The sequence below is a fragment of the Carassius auratus genome, chromosome 46 (assembly GCF_003368295.1).
Source record: "Carassius auratus strain Wakin chromosome 46, ASM336829v1, whole genome shotgun sequence".
Classification (NCBI taxonomy): Eukaryota; Metazoa; Chordata; class Actinopteri; order Cypriniformes; family Cyprinidae; genus Carassius; species Carassius auratus.
The window spans coordinates 17828248-17849221 of record NC_039288.1 but is presented as its reverse complement, the minus strand read 5'-3'; the positions used below and the strand labels follow the sequence as shown (position 1 = coordinate 17849221).

General features: G+C 35.5%; 1 protein-coding gene across 1 annotated transcript in view; it reads left to right on the top strand.

The window, feature by feature from the left end:
* The window catches only part of LOC113064431 (volume-regulated anion channel subunit LRRC8A-like), a 29231-nt gene extending 8489 nt beyond the window's left edge, over positions 1-20742 (top strand). The window contains exons 2-7 of the mRNA XM_026235278.1: positions 8071-8770; positions 10057-10665; positions 12255-12587; positions 13588-13758; positions 14001-14306; positions 19093-20742. Of these exons, the coding sequence (XP_026091063.1) occupies positions 8081-8770; positions 10057-10665; positions 12255-12587; positions 13588-13758; positions 14001-14306; positions 19093-19368 (2385 nt within the window). The 5' untranslated portion in view covers positions 8071-8080 and the 3' untranslated portion in view covers positions 19369-20742. The remainder of the gene's footprint in view (positions 1-8070; positions 8771-10056; positions 10666-12254; positions 12588-13587; positions 13759-14000; positions 14307-19092) is intronic.
* Positions 20743-20974: the final 232 nt, after the last annotated feature.

The window sequence follows — 20974 nt, the reverse complement described above, 5'->3', positions numbered from 1 at the left end:
GTAACGGTTCACAAAATTCACGGTTCGGTTCGATACGATACACTGATGTCACGGTTCGGTTCGGTTCGATACTTTTTAGATACAGCAAAATGTAAAAACATCTCAACTTTTCAGAATGCCGCAAGCGCACCGCGGGTCATGTGACAAGAACCAACCAATCAGCTTCATCCTTTCCCGTAACAACGTTGAGAGCTCAGCCAAGATGAAGGAACAGCTGATCATAGTTGTATATGGATTGCAATTTTGAAATAAATTCAGTAGCAGAGCTACTGCAAGCGATTTTTAGAGCTGCAAATCCATTTATCCTTCGCTGAAATTTCCGCGTCTCATGGAGAGAGCACGTCATTGTTGCTTAGCAAAGACAGACGCCTCATGAGCGCTTCTGCCCGAGCGCTTTGGAAAGGAGGAGAAAGACGCGCTTAGCGTTTTCCATGCATTTTTAGGCACGATATGTGAACGGCCCCTAAGGCGCTCGCTCACTCAGCACGCGCTGAAGGCTCGTTGCAAAATGTCTAATGTATTTAACAGACCAGAAATATAAGATCCTAAAATAACCAACAGGTCTGGTGTTTGGGTTGGATTCCCTGTAAGCTATAGTTTCTAAATGCTGCAGGGATAGTTTGCTGCGTGCATGTTTCTCCTTTTTTTCGTCTTTTCCCAGATAGTACTGACGCATATATCCCAGATATTCCCGCTGGTTTTTTTTTTTTTTTTTTTTTTTGTAATCCCGCTGGTGTACCCTGTCATGTTGCAGATGCGACATACCGTTGTTTTTTTTATCCACCATTCTCTTGCCATCACCATTATAGCTTAAAGGGAATCCAAAGTGCACCCAAACACCAGACCTGTTGGTTATTGGAGGATCTTCTCATTTCTAGTCTGTTAAACGCATTGGCTATTTTGCAACGAGCCTTCAGCGCGTACTGAGTGAGCGAGCGCCTGCTGAGTAGCCTAACATAAACATATAAGATGGTGTTTTTTTCTTCTTCGGGAGTGTCAGGGGCGTTGCCTGTTACGTTGTTTGGGTTATTGGGCTACCTTGTTGAACGCATATCATTATATTTCTTTCTCTCTCTTTTTTTTTTTTTTTCAAATATAATTAATTACTCCAACAAACCGTTCGGTATACATAATGCGTACCGCGTACCGAACCGAAAGCATCGTACCGAACGGTTCAATACGAATACGCGTATCGTGACCAAAGTGTGGCAGTAATGAGCCACCGGAGGTTTTACTCAGCCAGTATAGCAGGTGAAGTAGCGAATAGCCAATAGCTGGCCTCGTTTTATGTCACGTGCTTCCCGAACAGCGTCTCTGCAGCATTCAGCGGGAAGTGGGAGTACTTTACTTTGAGCCTCAAAATGAAGAGTAACCTGTAAACTCTGCACTACTGAACTGTTTAAGGGGCCGTTCACATATCGTGTCTTTTGCGTGCTCAAGTTCGTTATTTCCTATGTAGGCGCGCAGTATGCACTCTCATAATGGAAGCGACGCGGTCGCGACACGCTCGCGGTGCGATGCGCCCGTTTTTCCAGGCGCGTCCACACCGCATCCATTTATCCTTTGCTGAAGTTTCCGGGTCTTCATGGAGAGGGCACGTCATGGAGAGAGCACGTCATGGTTGCTTAGCAAAGGCAGACGCCTCAGGGGCGCTTCTGCCCGAGCGCTTTGGAAAGAAGGAGAAAGCGGCGCGACTAGCGTTTTCCACGCGTTTTTAGGTGCGATATGTGAACGGCCCCTAAGAATTTTATTTGTGCAGATTCTCCAGTACAAGGTTGTTTGCAAATGTTTAGTCGTAAAAGCTGATAACATTGCTTTTTAACAGTTAACATTTAAAGCTTTACAAACATGTTATGTGATCAGTTTGTCGTTTACCAGTTCATAATTCAGACTTGCAGCCTAATTATGACTGAATGAGAGAGGTAAATGTTTGAGTATATTTAAAATGCTCTTCTTTTCTAAGTATTCACTGCTCTTTTTCACACAGCAGGTTTTTTGTGTGTGTTCCAACCTTCTGATGGATTTTACTTCCATTCAGGTTTCATGCCATTGGCACTTTTTTTCGAAGGATTGTTTACAATTTCACAACATAAGCTATAAAGCTTTTTCCCAGTAAATAATAAAATACAATGCACTGCAATTTTATTCTGTTTTATCCTTATACTTCGTGAAAATATGTTCTCAAAGATTCCTTAAGCTTTGTTTGGGATGTTAAACTGCTTTAGGAGCTCTAAGGACTGCCATGGTGAAAACAATTTTTGAAATCTCCTTGTGAACTTTGCTAGAGTATGGGTCAGTGTTTTGATTGCAGAAGAGTTCGACAAAGGATTACTAACATAATAAAACAACTCCAGGTATATTTTTGATAAGGATATGACAATGCAAAATGGTTAAAATCTCTTAAAAATCTATGCTGAATGATAAAGACCCTTTATTAATAATTTACTTGGGGAAAAAATGGAAAAAACTAAAATATAAGTACATAAACCGATTAATCGATTAATCGTAAAAATAATCAACAGATTAATCGATTATCAAAATAATCGTTAGTTGCAGCCCTAGTTCTATTATAGACAGTTTTTGCTATATAGCGATCATGATGTTCTATTATAGACAGATTTGCTATATAGTGATCATGATGTTCTATTATAGACAGTTTTTGCTATATAGTGATCAAGATGTTCTATTATAGACAGTTTTTGCTATATAGTGATCATGATGTTCTATTATAGACAGTTTTTGCTATATAGTGATCATGATGTTCTATTATAGACAGTTTTTGCTATATAGCGATCATGATGTTCTATTATAGACAGTTTTTGCTATATAGTGATCATGATGTTCTATTATAGACAGTTTTTGCTATATAGCGATCATGATGTTCTATTATAGACAGTTTTTGCTATATAGTGATCATGATGTTCTATTATAGACAGTTTTTGCTATATAGCGATCATGATGTTCTATTATAGACAGTTTTTGCTATATAGTGATCATGATGTTCTATTATAGACAGTTTTTGCTATATAGCGATCATGATGTTCTATTATAGACAGTTTTTGCTATATAGCGATCAAGATGTTCTATTATAGACAGTTTTTGCTATATAGCGATCATGATGTTCTATTATAGACAGTTTTTGCTATATAGCGATCATGATGTTCTATTATAGACAGTTTTTGCTATATAGCGATCAAGATGTTCTATTATAGACAGTTTTTGCTATATAGCGATCATGATGTTCTATTATAGACAGATTTGCTATAGATTTTGCTATATAGTGATACATTTTTGCTATATAGTAATCAAGATGTACCATTATTGACATTTTTGCTATATAGTGATCAAGATGTTTTATTATAGACGTTTTTGCTATATAGTGTTTAATTTTTGCTATATAGTGTTTAATATGTTCCATTATAGACATTTTTGCTTTATAGTGATCAAGATAATTCATTATAGAAGATTCTCTTTACTATATAGTTATCAAAATGTTCCATTATAGATGTTTTTTTGCTATATAGTGTTTAAGATGTTCCATTATAGAAGTCTTTTTGCTATATATTAATCAAGATGGTTCATAATAGAAGGTTATTTTCTATATAGTGATCAGGATGTTTCATTTTTGCTATATAGTTATCAAGATGTTCTATTATAGACAGTTTTTGCTATAAAGTGATAAATTTTTGCTATATAGTATCAAGATGTTCCAGTATAGACGTTTTTTTCTATATAGTGATCAACGCTGAACGCTGAGGAAAATGTCAAGTGTAATTAGAGACTTTTATCTCAAGCAAACACAGAGTAAATGAGTTGGGGGATGTGTGTGTGGTGTTGCTAAAGGTTATTGTGATGGAAAAGACGTCTCATGGATGGCCAGCGCTGGTCTAGACTGGATCAGCAGACAGTGTAGGAGCCAGACGGAGACTATAACACTCTCAGTGGCCCTCATGTTATAAAAAACAAGTCTCCAAATGATCCTGAAAGAAAGAATCTGATCCTCAACACACACACATCATCTTGTTTACTTTCTGAAGGATATGAGGAAATGGTCTGTTTAGAAGATGCTTTTGAAATCCTTTTTAGTTTCTTAAATAAAGTGTTTCCAGCTTTGCGAAGGAGACAGTTTGTGCGTATATGTGAAGTGTTAGAGTCTGTGTGTACGAAGGTTGGTGTTGTTAATTGTTAATAGACTCTGCTGAGACCAGTGAACTCAAGGGACCTGTTCGGACATCTTAGTGTGTGTTTTTCAAAGGAATGGTTCACACAGAAATTAAATTCTGTCATTTTCTCTTTCTTATGACTCCATATGACTTCTTATTGCTTCAACACAAAAGGAGATGTTTAGCAGAATGTATAAGATGGATCATAACATGGTTTGAAGCGCCAAATTCATGCACAAACTATTTTTTTTCATGCAGTGTCAGCAATTTTTGATAGCTTTTGCTTTTTTTATATGGAAAGACGTGAGGAATCAAGATAATATGGTAATTTGAACACCAAAAGATTCAGTAAATGTGGGACAGTTTTTATCTTTGTGTGAATATTTAGCATAGAGAGTGTGTGTTTGGGAGTTGTGAGTGGTTTTTACATATTGGTGTTTGGTTGCAAGTGTTATTGCTAACTAAATCTAATAAAAACTGGTAATAGAAATGTTAATAAAAAGTAAAGTTGAAACCACCAATCTTTTTCAGATTAGACGAAAAACTTTGAAATGTTACCTTGACCACTTACTAAAGTTTAGTTTGACATACTTAAACTTAAAAAAACTATTTATAAGAGCTTAGAAATGTATAAACCATAAATAAATAAGGATACAACAGATTTAGTAAACCTAAAATAAAATTAAAATGAAAACTTAGTTTTAAATTAAAAACATATATAAAAAATAAATAAATAAATAAAAATGACATGACAAAAGCATGTAACAAAAGTAGATAAACTCAAATTAAAATGAAAACTTGTAACTTGAAACTTGAAAACTTACAATAAAATTGTAAATAATAATTATAATTATAATAAAAAGAAAAATGTTAAAAAGAATTACTGAAATGAAAATTTATATGAAAGTGTATTGTTTTAACTTAAAAACATCCACTATAACAAATATGAAAAAATGTAAATACTAGTACTAGTGTTTAAATAACGCTGTTACTAATAGCCCAAGTCTGTGTCTCAAGTGTCTGTAGAAATGACTTGCGTTTATGAGAGATTTTTCTCTTTTAGTAAAATAACTGCACTCTTCTGACCAGATTTTAATTGGCTCATAACCTCTTAAAGGGGCCCCACATGGACACGAGGCCTGTTTCGGAGACAAATGTGTGTATGGCCATGCCGCACACTCCAGCTGAGGATGTCTGGAAACAGAGGTGCTCTTCTAACTTGGGAGTCATTTCAGCTCAACGTGGAATTTTTACAAGGTCTCTCAATAAACAATTGCAGGGGCCTTTTCTGCATTTTCACTCCAGCTCCTGAATCCCAAATGGAAAATTCCCAGCCTTTCTGAGTCTAAGTATAGATGTTAGCTGGAGCGGTTCTCGAGTTAAACTGAGTCACCGATTCCAGACCACGGTCGGCACTGACGTTTGTTTGGTTTCTGTGGTCATCTAAACGCTAAATTGGTTGGTTGTGGGTAGGAAATGATGAATTTTCATGATCTCTTTCTCTTGTGTTATTAGCCTTTTCCTCAGCTAATAAACTCAACAGCTCTTTCTCCTTTTATCTTCCCTTCTCTCTCCCTCTCGCCTCCTAATGCATCTGTGCACTATTCATTCCTCTTGCTCTTGTATAGAATTTCCAAGATTTAAAGGAATATTTTAACTCAAGGCAGTCACAGCTTACATTGTGGTCTGTTCCTCACACAAAGTGTGTCAGAGGGCTTCTTTCATGATGCTTTGACATTTAGGAAAATGATAAATTTTTAGCTTTCTTCTGTCAATGCACAATCACCCAGAAAGGTTGCATAATCAGTTATGGGCTTGTCTCTTAATTCACACGCGTATGCATTGGATTTTAAAGAAATGGATACCTTTATTTAGCAAGAATGCATTAAACTGATCAAAAGTTACAGTAAAGAGATTTATAAATGTTGTTCTTTTGTGTGTTTCTAGTAATCAAAAAAATCCTTACAATCATAGTTTCCACAAATAATAATAATGATGCTGTAAATTCAGATTTGATCACAGGAATAAATTACATTTTAAATATATATTAAAATGGAAGTCAGTTACTTTAAATAGTAATAATATTTAATATTTTTATCAAATAAATGCACCCTTGCTGAGCGAAAGAGACTTCTTTCAAAAACATAAAAAAATACCAATCGAATTTGAAAACGGGAAGGAATTTGGGAATTATTTGCTGAAAATGCATGAACATTTACACATGTGGCAGACACTTATTAAACTTAAATATTTTCTTTTAAATCATTTCATACCTTCTCTTAAAATTGAACCCCATAAACTTTTTTTTAAGAAAGCATGAACAGATCAGAAATGGTATTTCATTACATCCTGTTTTCAGCAAACTATGATTTGGGAGGCACTTTTTGTTTGTCTTATAGCAGACAAGGCAGCTGTTGTTAATTCTGAGCTCCAATCTGGCAACCCTAATGATGTTGTGCCTCCAAAACATAAGTCCCAACATTCAGTCCCCAGACAGAAACCTCTGGGCATAAACGGCCTTCATAACGTCAAGAGCTCTGCTGGATTTGCCCACATAACCCTTGTGTGTACATAAATCATATGCACCTTGAAAATGGCTGCTAAAATTAGGAACAGCTTTGATTTTGTGGGACGTGCGTGCATGCATGCGTGCGTGTGATTTAATGGCGTTTTCTTGTCCTCTGTAACTCCCACAAACACGCACAGCTGAGGATGTTTCGCCGAATCATTCCAGCCACTTCCTGTGTCCATCATCTGAGCTCTGACGCAAGGCTACTGTAAGAGAAAGACAGGAGACTCGGTAAAGTGATGTGAAAGGGCCAGCAGACACAACAGAACAGGGTTAAAGGTCATTAGACAACATGTATTTTCGCACACAGTTTTGGAAGATTTCTTTTAACTTGAAATCAAAGTGTTTCTTCTGTTTACTGTTTTAACTGGTCTTTCTGAGAACAGTTTAACAGTGAATGTGATTCCAAGGGGAAAAATGTTTGTCTTTCAAGAAGTTGATTGTACTTAAGTCACATGCAAAAATGGTCTCATTGTCTTTCTGCAAAATATTTTGATTTTATTTTATGCTTTATTTTATTGTAGTTTATTTACAGGTAGAAATGACCTTTTGAACAAGAAATTATCTTTAAAAAAAAACTTTTGCAAAAGGATGCGAATAATAAGAAATCTTGGAAATAAAATTTATATATTAATTCATATTTTATTCACTTATTTTAAGGTAGAAAATACCTTTTGCTAAATGTTTGATAATGTTATCAAAGGCTTAGAAATTACTCAATCTATTATTTATATTATAAATAATCATATAATATATATTATTATTATATATAAATGTAATAATAATAATAATTATAATTAATCATATATATTTATTATTATTATATATAAATGTAATAATAATAATTATCATTATTATAATGATAATTATTTATATATATATATATATATATATATATATATATATATATGTGTGTGTGTGTGTGTGTATAACTTTTTATTTTATTTTTTTATTTTTTTGTTAGGCAGAAATTACTTTTTGCGAAAAAAAATAGAGAATCAAATGACGGCTTAGAAATTATTTCATGAAAAAAATAATAATAATAAAATAAATATATATATATATATATATATATATATATATATATGTAGACCTTTTACAAAATGTTGAGAATGACGTGAAAGGACTCTGCCTATGCAAAATATTTAGTTTTTTAATTATTTTATTTTCATGTAGAAATTACCATTTGCCAAAGGTTGAGAATGAAACAAAAGGATTAGTAATTACCTTATGCTAAATACTTGTTATTAAATTGTTTTTATTTATTTAAGTAGAAAAAATGGCATTTGATTGATTATTATTGGATCATCACTAGCGGTTTGTCATTTTTCTTCTCAGGTAAACTGTCATGATTCCCATCACTGAGTTGCGATACTTTGTTGATACACAGCCCGCGTATCGCATTCTGAAACCATGGTGGGACGTGTTCACAGACTACATCTCCATCGTCATGCTGATGATCGCGGTGTTCGGCGGCACGCTGCAGGTCACGCAGGACAAAATGATCTGCCTGCCGTGCAAATGGGTCGTGAACCAGACCTGCGAACACCTCAACATCAGCGTGGCGCTCAACGCCGAGCCCAAGGGCATCCAGTACGACCTCGACAGACACCAGTACAACTACGTAGACGCCGTGTGTTACGAGAACAAGCTGCACTGGTTCGCAAAGTACTTCCCGTATCTGGTGCTGCTGCACACGCTCATCTTTCTAGCTTGTAGTAACTTCTGGTTTAAGTTTCCACGGACCAGTTCCAAGCTGGAGCATTTCGTGTCGATCCTGCTGAAGTGTTTCGACTCGCCGTGGACGACGCGTGCGCTTTCTGAGACCGTGGTGGAGGAGAGCGACCCCAAGCCGGCGGGGAAGATAAACGGCTCGATAGATAAGAAAACCTCCAGCATCAGCGACAAGGATGTGGAGGCAAGCGTTCCCATGCTGCAGAGGACCAAGTCCCGGATCGAGCAGGGCATCGTAGACCGCTCGGAGACGGGCGTCTTGGATAAGAAGGAAGGAGAGCAGGCCAAAGCACTGTTTGAGAAGGTGTGTGTGTGTGTGTGCATATTTTTAATTTAATAGCTGGTCTCAAGTCACAGCACTGTGTTCTTAAAACCTAATGAGATGCCTCTGTAGTGAGCGTTTCAACGCATCATAGTGCACTATTATTAAGTTTCTGTTGGCTAAATTCAAAGGCAGCATTAGTGTAGCATGCATTTTGACAGATATGCTTAAATATGAATGCATGTCCAATTTGTAAAAATATACCTAATATTTCAGCATCAGTAAGGGCTTTATTGCCAAGTGTGTATTGTCTCGGAGAAAGGAGCTTCCAGTGCACAGGAAAAGTACAGACATGCGTATAATAAAATTCAATATAAAACTTTTAATAAAGATAATAGACAAGACTAATAAATAAAAGACTAATAAATATGTGGCAATTTGCTGTTTCAACCAATACTGAAATATTTATAAATATTGTTTCATAAATATTAATACATATTAAATAAACTTACTTATAATGTTATTCTTAATTCATGTACTAATGAGTAAAATATAGTTATTTTAGCCAGTGCTGAAAAGTACTGCTAAACATCCTTACGTGTGATAAATATTTAATAAATATATTTATAATTTATTGTAAATAAATGACATGACTATATAAAATGTAGTTATTTCAGGCCATACCAAAAATATTAATTACATATATATTAATATATATTTAATACAAATATTTATAATGTATACTTTTATACTTCATAACTATATATAATGTATATAGTTCATATACTAATAGTAATACTACTAATAAAATTATTGATAAATATTATTACATATGTGTATATGTGTGTATATATATGTATGTGTATATGTATATATATATATGTATGTGTATATATGTATATATATATGTGTGTGTGTATATATATATATATATATATATATATATATATATATATATATATATATATATATGTGTGTGTATATATATATATATATATAATTTACACTTCATAAACTAATAAATGTAGAATTTCTTGTGTTGCTGAAAAAGATAAATATTAAGCTAAATATTATCAAATAAATCAATATTTATATATGAATCTATATTTATTAAATATATTTATGCTTGCTTCATATACTAATAAATAAAATATAGATATTGATGAATACTGATAGATTTATTTGATAGATTATTTTGTGACACTTTGCTCATTTCAGTTAGGATGTCTTTGAAGGATGCTGTCTATGTAGGTAGTGGACTTCAAAGTAGTTCACTAGGTTTTGGCACAGAGTCTAATTCTATATCGTCTCACACTTGTCTTTTGCAGGTGAAGAAGTTTCGTATCCATGTGGAGGAGGGCGACATAGTTCACCGTCTTTACATCCGTCAAATCATCATCAAAGTCTTCCAGTTCCTGATCATCATCTGCTACACCATGTACTACGTCCACCAAATCAAGTTCAGCGTGCCGTGCACCGTGGACATCGAGCGGCTGACCGGTTATCGCACGTACCACTGCGCACATCCTCTGGCCACGCTCTTCAAGATCCTGGCCTGCTTCTACATCAGCCTGGTGGTGGTCTACGGCCTCATCTGCATGTACACGCTCTACTGGATCATCAGCCGCTCGCTAAAGCGCTACTCCTTCGAGTCCATCCGCGAGGAGAGCCGCTACAGCGACATCCCCGACGTCAAGAACGACTTCGCCTTCATGCTGCACATGATCGACCAGTACGACCCGCTGTACTCCAAACGCTTCGCCGTCTTCCTGTCGGAGGTCAGCGAGAACAAACTGCGACAGCTGAACCTGAATAACGAATGGACTCTGGAGAAACTCCGACAGAGGATAACCAAAAACTCGCAGGAGAAGCTGGAGCTGCACCTGTTCATGCTGAGCGGGATCCCAGACACGGTGTTCGACCTGGTGGAGCTGGAGGTGTGTGCTTGAACGACTGTAGAGACAAAACTCCTGTCAAATGCATATTTATAATTCAAGTCTGACATTTCAGGTCATGCTTATAGGCCTGATCCAGACTAAACTACCACATGAGCAGGGCTGCACAGTTCATCAAAACACCAAATCTGGTTTAGCGCAACTATAAAATCACAAAGGATGCTGAACCCAAAGAAAGATATTTAGAAGGTTATTGGCAACCAAACAGTTTCGGATCCCATTGACTTCTATTGTTTGCAAAAAAAATACAATGGAAGTCAGTGGGAATCGAAACTGTTTGACTACAAAATACCTTCTTTTAATGTTTCACAGAAGAAAGAAACCCATAACTCTGCGGCTTTTCCGCCAAAATAAAAGTTGGAGTTTTTATGGTGGAAAATGAATAAATTAAATTTAACCTATTTTCTTTAATCTAAAGTAATTATATTATTTTTCGGTAACACCTTAGTATAGGGTCCAGTTCACACTAATAACTAGTTGTTTATTAGCATGTCTATTATTAACATATTGGCTGTTTATTAGTGCTTATAAAGTACATATAATGCATGACATCCATAAACCCATCCAATACCCTAAACTTAACAACTACCTTTTAAACTATTAATAAGCAGCAAATAAGGAGTTAATTGAGGCAAAAGTAGTTCATAGTTAATGGTTAGTTAATAGCGAGAATTGGACCCTAAAATAAAGTGTGACCTATTTTTCTTATTATATTGCACAGTTAGATATTACAAAAGTAATATTTCTTATTTTGTTTAATAGTTGTATTTATTAATATTATTTAAAATAATTACATTTACATTTATTTAAATAGCTTAAATTGTTATTATTATTTTATAGTCATATTTATATAATCACAAAATTTTGGGCCAAATTATGCAGCCCTAAAAACATTTTAATTTAAATTAAATAAATGTAAATGAATATATATATATATATATATATATATATATATATATAAAATATATATATATATATATATATATATATATATATATATATATATATATATATATATAAAATATATATATATAAATATATATATATATATATATATATATATATATATATATATATATATATATATATATATATATATATATATATAATATTATTATTATTTTTTTTTTTAATTATTATTGTTGTAGTCATTGATGTAATCATAAAACGCATCCCCACAAATAAAAATAAATAAAATAAAATTAGAACTAAAAATAAAACCAATTTAAAATAACAACAGCGATGATGATGAAAATTGTTGTTATTGTTCTTATCGTAGTCATATTGGTATAAGCAAAACATTTGACCAAATTGTGAAATCTGGAGCATTAAATCAATTCAAGGATCAGTTTCAGAGTTCAGTTTTGTATTTTCTCTATGCAAAAAAAATGTATGATATAATACAATTATATTGTTTTGTAATATTATCATTCAAATTCAGAACTCTTTTATTGGCATGACTGTATACAATATAATATCTTCTATATGCTATTGATAGGAAAAAGAGAGTCCGCTCCTGTCGCACACCTTTGGTTGCTTTAATCGCAAGTAAATGTTTGTGTCTCCTGCAGGTGCTGAAATTGGAGCTGATCCCTGATGTTACGATCCCGCCTATAATCGCACAGCTGTGTAACCTGAGGGAGATGTGGCTTTACCACACGCCGGCCAGAATCGAGGCTCCTGCTCTGGCCTTCCTCCGAGAGAACCTCAAATCACTACACATAAAGTTCACAGACATTAAGGAGATCCCACTGTGGATCTACAGCCTCAAGAACCTCGGCGAGCTTCATCTGACCGGAAACCTCAGCGCGGATAACAACCGGTTCATCATCATCGACGGCCTGCGGGAGCTCAAGAGACTCAAGGTCCTGCGGCTGAAGAGCAACCTCACTAAACTGCCTCAGGTGAGATCAAGTTTCTCACAGAAGTTCATCAATGCATTCAGAAAGGCACCATGTCTTGTTCTTACGGTGTGCTGAATGTGCAGTAAATGGGATCTTATGATGGTAATACCATGCAGATTAAAGTCAAAATTGACCCTATTTGATGTTTCAATGCATGTTCTTAGTCTTGTTGTGCATGGTTTATCAGTGCACATTATTATGAAGACCAATAAAATTAGATCTATTGAAATTTTGTAAAAAAAAAAAAAAATATATATATATATATATCATAATTAAATTGTAATTATTTATATCAATGTTTTAATGTATTGAAATTATTTTTTATATATATATATATATATATATATATATATATATATATATATATATATATATATATGTATATAAAGTATTTTTTTAATCATTGTATGTGCAAAATGTATTTATTATAATAATTTAATTGATATATTATTATATTTACAGCATATTTTGTTTAATAAAATATTGTATAAAAATATTTATATAATTATATAACTTAAAATATTCATATAATTTTAATAATTTATGTAACTTAATATAATACATACAGTATTTTTTATAATGTTTATCATACAATTTGTGTATTTATAATGAATTCTATAGATAATAGTATTTATTGTGTGTGTGTGTGTGTGTGTGTGTATATATATATATATATATATATATTATAATAATAATTTGTTCTGCTCGTGACTTTCCGTCAGAGATAATCTAAGATGTTTACCAATAGTCATATAGCTTCTGTATTTATGCGTTGTGTTATGGTATTGTTGTTGGTAATTTTGAAATATTCTGAACAAAGTGTTACAAAACATGTGTTTAGACTACATTAAAACAGTAAAGATGATTCTGACGGAAATTGTAAACCGTCCTAATGTTCTTACCTCTGCTGCTGAACAACTGAATATATGCACTCAGAATTGTGTTTTATAACTCTTTTAGGATCTAATAATGATTCTAGCGCATCTTCTTCCCCCTGCAGGTGGTGACGGATGTTGGGGTTCACTTGCAGAAGCTCTCCATCAATAACGAAGGCACCAAACTGATGGTTCTGAACAGTCTGAAGAAGATGGTGAACCTGACGGAGCTGGAGCTGGTGCGCTGTGATCTAGAGCGGATCCCACACTCCATATTCAGCCTGCACAACCTACAGGTCATCTCAGACGTCCTTTATATCTCTGCAGATCATACATATGCATTACATACAAGTTTTATGTGTCATTTAAAAGATTCAAGGTTGTGTAATTACTTGCAATGTAAATGCAACTTTGCAACTTCCTGCATTTTATAAACTTGGTGCATTTCTTAACGCTTTGGCATCTCACCACAGGTATTTTCATGCTTGTACAAGCTCTGTTCACTTATTCTGACATGCACGACGACTTCTGTCTGTAGGAGATCGATCTAAAGGACAACAACTTGAAGACCATCGAGGAGATCATCAGCTTCCAGCATCTCCACAGACTGGTGTGCCTCAAGCTCTGGTACAACCAGATCGCCTACATCCCCATCCAGATCGGCACTCTCGCCAACCTGGAGCGCCTCTACCTGAACAGGAACAAGATCGAGAAGATTCCTTCCCAGCTCTTCTTCTGCAGGACGCTGCGTTATCTGGACCTCAGCCACAACAACCTGACCAGCATCCCTGCGGACATCGGCTTCCTGCAGAACCTGCAGTACTTCGCCGTGACGGCCAACAGAGTGAGTTGAGCAGAAATATGCAGACCTGTGCATACACGTCACCTCACCTTCCTGTGAGATTGCATTAGATGCTGTTATCTGAGTTTAAGTGCAGATATATATATATCGTATTTTCCGGACTATAAGTCACACTTTTTTTCACTTTGTTTGGCTGGTCCTGCGACACTTTGTTTGGCTGGTCCTGCGACTTATAGTCAGGTGCGACTTATTTATAAAAATTAATTTTACATGAACCGAGAGAAATTAACTAAGAGACAAGAACCAAGAGAAAACACTACCGTCTCCAGCCGCCAGAGGGCGCTCTATGCTGCTCAGTGCTCCTGTAGTCTACACTGAAGACATAGAGCGCCCTCTCGTGGCTGCAGACGGTAATGTTTTCTCTTGGTTCTAAATAAATGTGACTTATAGTCCAGTGCGACTTATATACAGTATTGTTCAAAATAATAGCAGTACAATGTGACTAACCAGAATAATCAAGGTTTTTAGTATATTTTTTATTGCTACGTGGCAAACAAGTTACCAGTAGGTTCAGTAGATTGTCAGAAAACAAACAAGACCCAGCATTCATGATATGCACGCTCTTAAGGCTGTGCAATTGGGCAATTAGTTGAAAGGGGTGTGTTCAAAAAAATAGCAGTGTCTACCTTTGACTGTACAAACTCAAAACTATTTTGTACAAACATTTTTTTTCTGGGATTTAGCAATCCTGTGAATCACTTAACTAATATTTAGTTGTATGACCACAGTTTTTTAAAACTGCTTGACATCTGTGTGGCATGGAGTCAACCAACTTGTGGCACCTCTCAGCTGTTATTCCACTCCATGATTCTTTAACAACATTCCACAATTCATTCACATTTCTTGGTTTTGCTTCAGAAACAGCATTTTTGATATCACCCCACAAGTTCTCAATTGGATTAAGGTCTGGAGATTGGGCTGGCCACTCCATAACATTAATTTTGTTGGTTTGGAACCAAGACTTTGCCCGTTTACTAGTGTGTTTTGGGTCATTGTCTTGTTGAAACAACCATTTCAAGGGCATGTCCTCTTCAGCATAGGGCAACATGACCTCTTCAAGTATTTTAACATATGCAAACTGATCCATGATCCCTGGTATGCGATAAATAGGCCCAACACCATAGTAGGAGAAACATGCCCATATCATGATGCTTGCACCTCAATGCTTCACTGTCATCACTGTGTACTGTGGCTTGAATTCAGAGTTTGGGGGTCGTCTCACAAACTGCCTGTGGCCCTTGGACCCAAAAAGAACAATTTTACTCTCATCAGTCCACAAAATGTTCCTCCATTTCTCTTTAGGCCAGTTGATGTGTTCTTTGGCAAATTGTAACCTCTTCTGCACATGCCTTTTTTTTAACAGAGGGACTTTGCGGGGGATTCTTGAAAATAGATTAGCTTCACACAGACGTCTTCTAACTGTCACAGTACTTACAGGTAACTCCAGACTGTCTTTGATCATCCTGGAGGTGATCATTGGCTGAGCCTTTGCCATTCTGGTTATTCTTCTATCCATTTTGATGGTTGTCTTCCGTTTTCTTCCACGTGTCTCTGGTTTTGCTCTCCATTTTAAGGCATTGGAGATCATTTTAGCTGAACAGCCTATCATTTTTTGCACCTCTTTATAGGTTTTCCCCTCTCTAATCAACTTTTTAATCAAAGTACGCTGTTCTTCTGAACAATGTCTTGAACGACCCATTTTCCTCAGCTTTCAAATGCATGTTCAACAAGTGTTGGCTTCATCCTTAAATAGGGGCCACCTGATTCACACCTGTTTCTTCACAAAATTGATGACCTCAGTGATTGAATGCCACACTGCTATTTTTTTGAACACACCCCTTTCAACTAATTCAACTAATTGCCCAATTGCACAGCCTTAAGAGCGTGCATATCATGAATGCTGGGTCTCATTTGTTTTCTGAGAATCTACTGAACCTACTGGTAACTTGTTTGCCACGTAGCAATAAAAAAATATACGAAAAACCTTGATTATTCTGGTTAGTCACATTGTACTGCTATTATTTTGAACAATACTGTATATTTTTTTCCTCGTCGTGACGTATTTTTGGACTGATGCGACTTATACTCAGGTGCGACTTATAGTCCGAAAAATACGGTATACTTCTTTACCGAAAGTTATCAGAAAACCAATAAGAAATAAATCACTGGAACTAGCGCGATCACAAAACGAACATGATAAAAGCGTCCGTCTGTTTGTTTGCATGCTTTATTTTTTTTTTTTTAATCAAAAGCATTGGTGTTTTACTATAATATGTGATACATTGATCATAATGAATGAATTAATCAGGATTTAAGATTAGTCACACAGAAATTAAGCATTATGAACATAGCCTGCTTATTCAGTCGAGTCGGTTTCTGTCTCGTCGTCACATACGTCACATTTAGAAAGAATTATAATTTCTAACACAACAGTGGAAACGTGGCTATTGTAGCCTATAAGATTAGAAAAAAATTTCATTGAATTATACATTAAAATAGAAATATCACTTTGTATATTAGTTTCACTATATATTTAATGGTATATACTCTACTATTCAAAAGTTTGGAGTCTTGGTTAGATTTAATAATAATAATAATAATAATAATAATAATAATAATAATAATAATAATAAAAAAGATTCTGATGATTTTAAAGTCAAAGCAAGTTCTTTAATACTTCAGGACATGTTCCTGGTCTTTTTTTGAATGATTCATTAGTGCATGTTAAATATTTTATAATGTACTAACTTGCTCAAGTCTGAATTAACCTTTTAGCTGGCGTCACTTAAGCTGTGCAGACGTAGTGTTTAACGTCACTCGTTAGCAAAATAGCCATTTAGTCATTGTTCAGCTTACTGTTGTAGCTAACGCATCCTTTCTAAAATCATTGCAACGCAGCAATGTAATGCCAGTTAGCGCTAATTAAATAATTATAGCAATCATAGCAAATATTTGTTACATTTGTAATATAAAATAGCATGTCTGTGGTGTTTCAGGATGAGAATCCTCGACAGTAGACCGCAAACTCACAGTGTGTTTGTCAGAAAGGCGGCTCCAGTTGTGCTTTCAGAAATCGTTTGCTGCATTAAAGCCTGATTTCTCAGTAACTCCAGTGTTTTCACACCCTTGTACTGAGTCTTACACACACCTATCCGTCAGACGCCCATCAGAGCTGTCTCTGGGGCGTGAGCGGCCTCAGACAGCACCATTGTTTTGTTCAGTCTGGGTTCTTTGGGTGTGTGTGGAAACAGGGAACACACAGAGAACGTCCTGGAACATTATAATGCAGCGCACACACAGCCGGTCTCTCGTGTGTCTGGAGTTTGACATGCACTTGTGCTTGTTTTTAGTAATGGGTGTGTTGGAGTGTGTGTGTGTGGCATGTTTCTGAAAATAGCAGGTTTATGGGACCTCCTGTCGAGGAGTGTGTGCATTTGTACACACACACAACCTTTCTGGATCCTTCATTAGCTCAGTATTATCTACATGATTTGTGTAATTTGTGTTATTTGTTGAGAAGCAAGGCAGACCATAACTAGATGCACATGTTTTGCTCTTCTTTTTTTTTTTTGAGTGTGTGTGGGCCAAAATTAGCCACTTACTCTGGAGATAATTGGTTTTCCTGTGTATAATATGTTTCCTGTGTTTCCGCCCTGCCGAGCGAGCGACTTAAAATGGTGCACGTTGTTTATTACAGATAGATTATATTACACGGCTCTCTGGAATACTTGATTCTGATTGGTCAGTCGAGGCATTCAGCGGTCAGATGTTGTAGCATCATGGAGGTTAAACTGGATAACGGAGTGTTTTGCCACACAAACGATTGCCTGCGGGGCGCTGCTGGTTTTGGGTTTCCCATCAGTCAGCTGGTCGTTATCGCAGAATAAACCCTGACCAAGACACCTGATCACTGACTGATCGCTGACGGTACATTATCCATTCCATCCTGCACAAAACACACCGACTGAATGAACAGGCGTCAAATGAAGACTTATTTTACATTGTTCACTCCATTAACAGAAACAACTGAAAATAGTTTTTAGCTACTGAAACAAAAGCAAAATTGCTATATGACCAAGTATGATTCATCATGTTTCATAAAAATGTTAGTTAATACTACTACTACTAATTCATATTTGTATAAAGTCAATGACATTAATATAAATAAGGGTTATTATGAACTGAAACTAAAGCTAAAACCATAAGAACACTTTTTTTTTCCTTACTTCAAAACTCAGGTAAAAATAAATATCGAAAAAAACAATCTATAATTAAAAAAAAAAGTAGACAGTAGACTTTTTTTTTTTTACTTTAAAATTAAAAAAAATATTAAACTTCAAATTATGCTACAATAGCACTGCTACAAACAAACACGACAAACCACATTTAAAGTTGCAATAATCGTTTTTATAAAAAAAAAAAAAAATGTATCTCCATTTTCATAAATGTTTTGTACTATAGTGTTGATCTTATTTTTTGTCATTAGATAACATTTTACACACTACATTTTACAAGTGCATATTTTCTTGTGAAAACAGAAAAATTGAATGCATGTGCTGACCTTTTATTGCAGAAAACGGTTGTTCTTCAGAAACCCGCAGAAACCTGTGCATTATACATAAGGGGAATTCTTTATTTATGTATTTTGTGGATTTAATATTGTTATGTACAATAAAGTGTTTTTTATTCTGTCATTATATTTTACTCCCTGATTAGAGAGAATCGTATGAGGGAGCTAGTGTGTTAACCACGCTTTTCTCTGTTTCAGATCGAGGCGCTGCCACCCGAGTTGTTCCAGTGTAAGAAGCTGCGGACGCTGAATCTGGGAAATAACTGCCTTACGGTGCTGCCGTCACGTTTCGGAGAGTTAACCGGCCTCATGCAGCTGGAGCTGCGCGGGAACCGGCTGGAGGGATTACCGGTGGAGCTCTCCGAATGTCGCCTTCTCAAGCGCTCCGGGCTGATCGTAGAAGAGGACCTCTTCAACACCCTGCCGCCAGAGTTCAAGGAGCAGCTGTGGAGAGCTGATAAAGAACAAGCTTGAGCCAGACAGAGGAACTCTTAAAGGCACAGTTCACACAAATATAAAATCTGCTGAAAATGTGCTCACCCTCAGGCCATCCGAGATGTAGATGACTTTGTTTCTTCATCAAGTTTGGAGAAATGTAGCATTGCATCAGTTGCTCACCAATGGATGCTCTGGAGTGAATGGGTGCCGTCAGAATTAGAGTCCATACAGCTGATAACAACATCACAATCCACAGCACTCCAGTCCATCCGTTAATTTAACACTATATTGTGATGTTTTTAACAGCTCCCATTCTGACGGCACCCATTCACTGCAGAGCATCCCTTTGTGAACAAGTGATATGATGCTATCCATGATTGAAGAAACAAACTCATCTACATCGTGGATAAGCTGACTGTGAGTAAATGTTCAGTAAATTTTTATTTTCGTGTAAACGAAGTGGTCGTTCTGCTTTCGATTCGTTTGTCTTTTATAATTTTTAATGATTTTTATTTGGGGGACAGCGTTTCTCGTCCTTATGAAGGGAAGTTGTGGACAGTACAGTGCCATCTGTGCTTAGAAACATACACTGATACACTCTCTCAAACAAGTTCTCATACACAAAAAAGGTCAAGTCATTCATGCACTGCCCTCTACAGGCACATGAAGCAGTGACATTATTGGAATGAATAGATATAATAAGCAATATCTGGTTTGTGCATTATTTACTCAGCGGCTGTGTCCAATCAGGGAAGAGTCGACTGTTTATGAATGTGTCAGCCGAGTTATAGAATATGTAAAATGTACATTTTAGAGCCAATACCCACAGAAGTAAATGCCAAAAAGGTCATATACAAAATCCACTTCTTAAATATGCTTTTAAAGACTATGAATATGATGCCATAGATGTATTGCTGAAATCTTACACTCAACAGACTTTACAGGATGATATGGTAACTACAAACTTAAACACTCGACCGAATAAACTTTTGCCATTTTGGACGGAGTTGCATTTGGATCAGGTGACCTGCACGTTGCACCCCATTGGTCGACTTCTCCACGGGAATGAATGCTATCATGGCCTTAACTCTCTCGGAGCTCTACGCTGGAACTCATCTCAAAGATAAAATGTACATTTTGCGTTTATAGGTTTTATAATTTTACAAAAAAAAAAAAAAAAAGAGAAAGAACAAAAAGAAAGCACGGACTCAAGTTTGTGTTTTTGCAAGAAAAACAATCCTATGCGTTAATGTATCTTTTTTTATATATATATATATATATATATATATGTATGTAGAAGTTCATATGATTTTCTGATTTTTATTTGAACTTTTCTTTTTGTTCAGAAGTTTGCCTGATGTATGCAGTATGGCTTGAAAAAACACCAAGTAAAGACTTCTGATAAACGTTCAAAAGTGTTTTCATATATTTCTTAAGTCACACACATGGGTTATTCTCTGGAAATTATGCCTGAACACTGTTTTATTTTTAAGCATTTGCTACAATTGGTTTTGCATTTATACAAGTTAATTCAGAAATGTATTAACGTGGACAAAACAGAAAAGGAGAAACGTTTGTCTAAATCATGTGGTCTGAAAAAGAGACTTTTTGGCCAAAATATAGTCCATAATCCATTATATTG